Source organism: Cyprinodon variegatus, unplaced genomic scaffold (genome assembly GCF_000732505.1).
Source record: "Cyprinodon variegatus isolate N-32 unplaced genomic scaffold, C_variegatus-1.0 Scaffold331, whole genome shotgun sequence".
NCBI lineage: Eukaryota > Metazoa > Chordata > Actinopteri > Cyprinodontiformes > Cyprinodontidae > Cyprinodon > Cyprinodon variegatus.
Genome location: NW_015150784.1, coordinates 568,384 through 573,630, shown reverse-complemented (window position 1 = coordinate 573,630; position 5,247 = coordinate 568,384). Strand labels below are relative to the sequence as shown.

The window sequence follows — 5,247 nt, the reverse complement described above, 5'->3', positions numbered from 1 at the left end:
CATTATGTGGATTATTATTCACATCAAATGTTTGAAAACTTTTGTGCTTTAAAGAAAAAGTTTTGGGAAGTGATCATCTGATTTTAAATATCTAAAAAGGATCTAGAGAAGCTGAGAAGTTACAGCTTTGCAAGTCAGGAAAATGTAGTAAATTATGATAAAAGATCCACCAGTAAAGTTCCTCATCTCTTTAGGCTGCATCACACAGATGGGTCTGTTGCACACTTCTCCCCCTCTTCTGTCTGTTTGATCTGAACTGGGACAACAATCTCGTTGCTCGGGTTGTTGAGAGGTGTGCCAGAGACAGGAGTCTCCACATATAGGACTCCATCAGACAGCGCTGAACTGATGTGCTGCAAATCTGCCCCCTGTGGCAACCTTTAATGAAGATAAATAGATACATAACACAGTAAGCAAATATATCAAATGTTTTTTAAGGTTAAGCTGTTAAAGTAATCTTCATCTAAGAATATATCGATATACAGACAGAAAGTCATTGTATCAATGCTGCAGAATCTACCTCTTTCACTCTGTGGGTTGCTTACTCCCTTGTTCTCAAAATTACAAAAGTTATGTAGTACGGTCTGATTTTTTATAGTGGTTTAATTTTTTTCAGACAACTTACTTGTATTTACGACTGAAGCACCTTTTAACCACTCCATGCTCATCCTGCCTTTCTTCATGAGTTCCTTGACAACACACATTTTTTTGATAGAATGTTAGCACACAAAATCCTCAAAAATACAAAATATTTTGTTGCATATTTGCTCCATTTCCACATACTTGTAACTGTAAATCCACTAAGAACAAGGTGCCTTACCTGATATCTGTAAGTACCCATCCTTGGTTGTGATCATTATCTCTTCTGGTAAGAAGCGATGGACATCTAGAGAAATTTTCCAGCTATTCTGATCAGTTTGCATCTCTGACACACCAGTTGTTAGTTGTGTCGATTTCTTTTTGTCCTGCTCATCGCGAGGCTGGCTGATAAACGGAGGCAGAAGTGGGGACTGTGTGAATCCCGGCCAAGAGACGGATGCTAGCCTCTTTTTTGCCCAGTCAAGCCAGTCGAGGTCACTGGGCTCCAGGAAAGGAGGGAGCCCGAAATCTTGAGCAAAGATACGGCTTGGCTGGGTCCAGTTCGGGAAAGATTCCCAGGCCACATCTCTGCGGAAGATGGGGCGGGATAAAAGTTTGTTTTGCTCATCCATGTCCTTAAAAATAAGCTCAGGGACGAAGAACAGGGGTGTTTGAAGTGAAACTCCTTTTGCTCCCCGATGAGACCAACAAGTGTAGGAACTGAATCACTGAACCACAGAGCAGCTGTAGGTTATTGCTCACATGTAACAACAAGTGAGGAGGAGGTCCGAGGAAGAAACTACTCTGCAGTGCTGGGTACACACACTTTATATATGCGGCTGATTAAATGTATCACTTGCACAGTAGAAGATGTGATGTAAGACATGAGAATGGCTTGATATACGATGAGTAAGTGATGGCCCTCTGTTGCCCCGGGACATAGAGAGGACAATGCTAATCATTCGTATTTATAACTCTTGACTCTTACTGTTATGACTCTGGAAGCAGCAAGCAGCCTGTTTATTCAGCTCTGGCCTCTGCAGTCTTGTCACATACTGGTGCTCTTTGTCCACAGAAACCACTGCAGTCTGTTATGTGAGGGAACAGCAGCTCATTTAAAGTCACACAGTTAACAAGGGAGTTACTTCCAGTCACCACACTTAAGACTGAAATAAAAGGGCAAAACAAAATGATCTCATTGTAAATAGGTAAGAAGAAGGAAACGCAAACACAGGCACAAGATGTGTTTACAGCTCAGACAATGTGATGGATGGAGGGAATGGTGAATTCAGGTATCGGTGAGGAATTTCACAGCTGCATCTTTGTTGATGACGAGTTGTTTAAGTAATGAAGCAACTATCTGCTGGTTATATCATGCCTTTGGAGAGGGAGGTTTTCTCAGTTATGTTCAAATATAAAATCAGATAAAATGTGAGTATTTATCTGCTAAACAAATTCAGTAAAGCAACATGCAGAATTTTAGATTTATTATATTGTTTAATATATATAGGTTTGTGTCCTGTTGTTTGTTTAAGACAAAACACTGCAGTACGAGCTATCTTTTTGAATGCATAAGTTATTTAATATTTATGTTTGTGAACTATACAGAACGCAGGACTTTAACAGTTAAAAGTTATTTTTCAAGTTTAGGGAAGTGTTTTGTTTCCTGGCACAAATAGCAACTCATGCTGTTAGGTGATTGAGGGAAAAGGCCTTATCTTTCCACTATACACATCTCTTTTGGTGTTTTGTGTTTTTTTGGCTCTAGTTAAATAGTCAGATTACCGTTTTTTTTTTTTTTTTAAACCCACAAAGCTAAAACATGATATAGAGACAGCTTTAGATATTGTCAGAGCTGCTAACATCGGGGGAAATTAAAGCAAAGACAGCCCAAAAATTCTATTTAAATAATTCAGTCAGATGTATGAAAGGTTTGTTATAAAGGATCACATCATCAGTGTACAATATCTTTCCTCTAATAATCTATGTTGAAAAAGTTTTGTTTCAACATATGAACGATGACCAGCCCCTTTGCTGTCTCCCACGGATGCTTCTACGTGTGTTCAAGAGATGTTTTCATGACATCCCTATAAATGCAAGCTGCGGAAGAACCACAGTGCTGGTATTATTGGATCCTAATGTAAAAGTTATTATTGATCACTCTTTTTTATTTGAGTTCAGTATTTCTGGTAGAGGACTGGACTACTTTAAATCCTTCTTGAAGGTTAACGACTTATTTGTGCAGTGGGAAATTTTACATCAGAAGCCACTAAAATTACATATGGCGTTCCCCAAGGGTCGATCTTAGGGCCCCGTGCTATCCAAATGCTTCTGCTAACTCATTTACTAATAAGCAAAAACATAAGACACTTTAATCACGCAGATTACACACAGCTATACATTACGATGTCATCAGGTGACTATGACACATTAAAGAATTCAACACAAGTAAATGCCAAAATATTCTTGAGTTGAAACTATTTAAAACTGGAATGGAAGTTTTTGGACCAAAAGAAGAATGTTCAAATGTTTGTGCAATGCTTCACTTATTACAACTGGGAACCATCAATCAGGCTTTCCTGAGGTAGTGATGGACTCATACCTGAAGAGTCGAAGGCACATGATGACAGTAAAAAGTCAGCTTTCCATCAACTACAGAACATCTCCGGGATGAAAGGACGGATGTCTCAGCATACCCTTGAAAAAATAATCAATGCACTCATCTTTATTAAAATGTGTTACTGGAAAGGTGTTTCACAGGTCTGTTTATAAAGTTGTTTAAACAGCTGTAGTTTCTGCCCCCCTCCTCAAAATAACAAAGAGAAGTCATTACACTAGCTCACTGTTTCTCAGAAAATATACCAAATCTCAATCTGAAAAACTCACAAGAAGATAAAAGACAATTAGGAGAAATTTATTGATACAATTACTTTGTCTTTGGCGCTCAGGATACATGGCGTTTAATTTTGATAGATATGCATGAACAGGAGCAAAGAATAGGGCTTCTCCCCCCTCCAGGCCTGAAACTGGTGGTGGAGTGGAGATAGATGAAGTTGGTCAGTCTGTAGATTGCTGATTAGCCAGACAGTATACTGAGCTTTATGTGGAGATCCAGTGGACTGCATGAGCTGATACTAGAGCTTCACTCTGGGACCTGGAAGATGGAAGTCCGGTTGGATAACACAGGTTGAGAGAACCTGTCCATGATGAGCAAGCATGAAGCCACAGTGGAGAGGAAAAACTCCCCGTTAGGAGGAAACCTACAGCAGAACCAGACTCAACAGGGTGGTCTTCTTCCGGAACGGTTAAGATGAGACAGGGAACGCAGTAAGAGTCCAAGAGGAATGACACTCTTATGAAGCTTAAGCTACAATGGTGGAGGAGGGGCTGGAGGTGGGTTGAAACTGTGTCATTTCAATGAAGTCAAACAGCGCATCCACCGACTGCGCCTAGAGCAGACAGTAAAGATCAGAGGCCTTTTAAGATGAACTTTGGATGTCGATTGGTTTTCGTGGAGGTGTGGTTCAAAGCTGATTGGCTGTGTCGGAGGTGGATGTAGGAGAGCAATGAGTTTCTTCAGTTGAACCTTTGCCAAGGCTCCATTACAGAATTGCGGTCAATCTATCAACAGCACACCCAAGTATTATGGCTCATATCTACCACGACGTGTACACACAACGAGAACTAAACATGACCAATCAGCTTTTAGTTCTAACACTGCACTAATCTGGAATAAACTTCTAGAAAATTTTAAAAGCAGTGAAACCCTCAGTTTCATTAAATCGAGATTAAAAAACATATTTGTTTAGAGTGGTCTTTGACGGCGCAATCTAAATATGATTAGTTTTTTCTGAAGCTCCCCTTTAATTTTCCTGTGAATAATTCCATTGTTTTCAAAAATTATATTCTTATTTTTTTCTGCCTTTGTGCCACTGCCATGTTTTTTTGTTAGTTTTTTCTCTTATACTGCACTTTGAATTGTCATGCAACCAAAACAAACAAGTAAACCTGCCTTGCCTTTCCTCGCCCCTACGTAGCCTTGCCTTTCCTCGCCCCTACGTAACCTATATTCATCTCCATGTTTTATGATATAATAAACAACCCCCAAGGCCTAAAAAAGACCAATTGCTTTGCAGGAAAATCCATAGATGATTGCTGTGTGTTGTTTTAATGTGTGGAACCTGTTTTGATGACAAAAAGCAGATTAAACAGACATGAAGCAGCTTTATTGTCAAGGTGCATAGAATATTTCAAGTGTACAAGTTCTACAAGTACTTATACAAATCCAACAATCCAAAGTCCACTCAAATCATTAACACCTCAGTCCACACATTTTGCTAATCATCTAAATGACCAGCTGTATTAACTCTGAGTTCAACACCGAAAAGCTTTACTAAAATAGCTTTATGATCAATAAATGTAATTTTTCTTTTTAAACAAAGCTATTTATACGTAGAGAAAAACATCTACGATACAAAAATACAGACCTTAGTGCAAGACAACAACATTAGCTGTTATCATTCTTTTGCAGGTGTTTTAAAAAAAAAAACAATACACAGGCCTACAATTAAACCTTCCCTTGTATCTGCCTACTGAAAAAATATCAATACCTTTTATAGCTTCTTACCACAAATGCCTTTATCTGATAAAACAAACGTGTTTATCTTT

At 38.9% G+C, this 5,247-nt stretch overlaps 1 protein-coding gene across 1 annotated transcript; it reads right to left on the bottom strand.

Moving 5' to 3' along the window:
- On the bottom strand, positions 1-1,279 carry LOC107091286 (heat shock protein beta-1-like). Its single transcript, XM_015385115.1, has 3 exons — positions 821-1,279; positions 626-689; positions 1-378 (listed from the first exon to the last, which is right to left on the bottom strand). Exons 1-3 carry the CDS (start codon positions 1,209-1,211, stop codon positions 201-203), a joined length of 633 nt encoding a protein of 210 aa, XP_015240601.1. The 5' UTR covers positions 1,212-1,279; the 3' UTR covers positions 1-200.
- Positions 1,280-5,247: the final 3,968 nt, after the last annotated feature.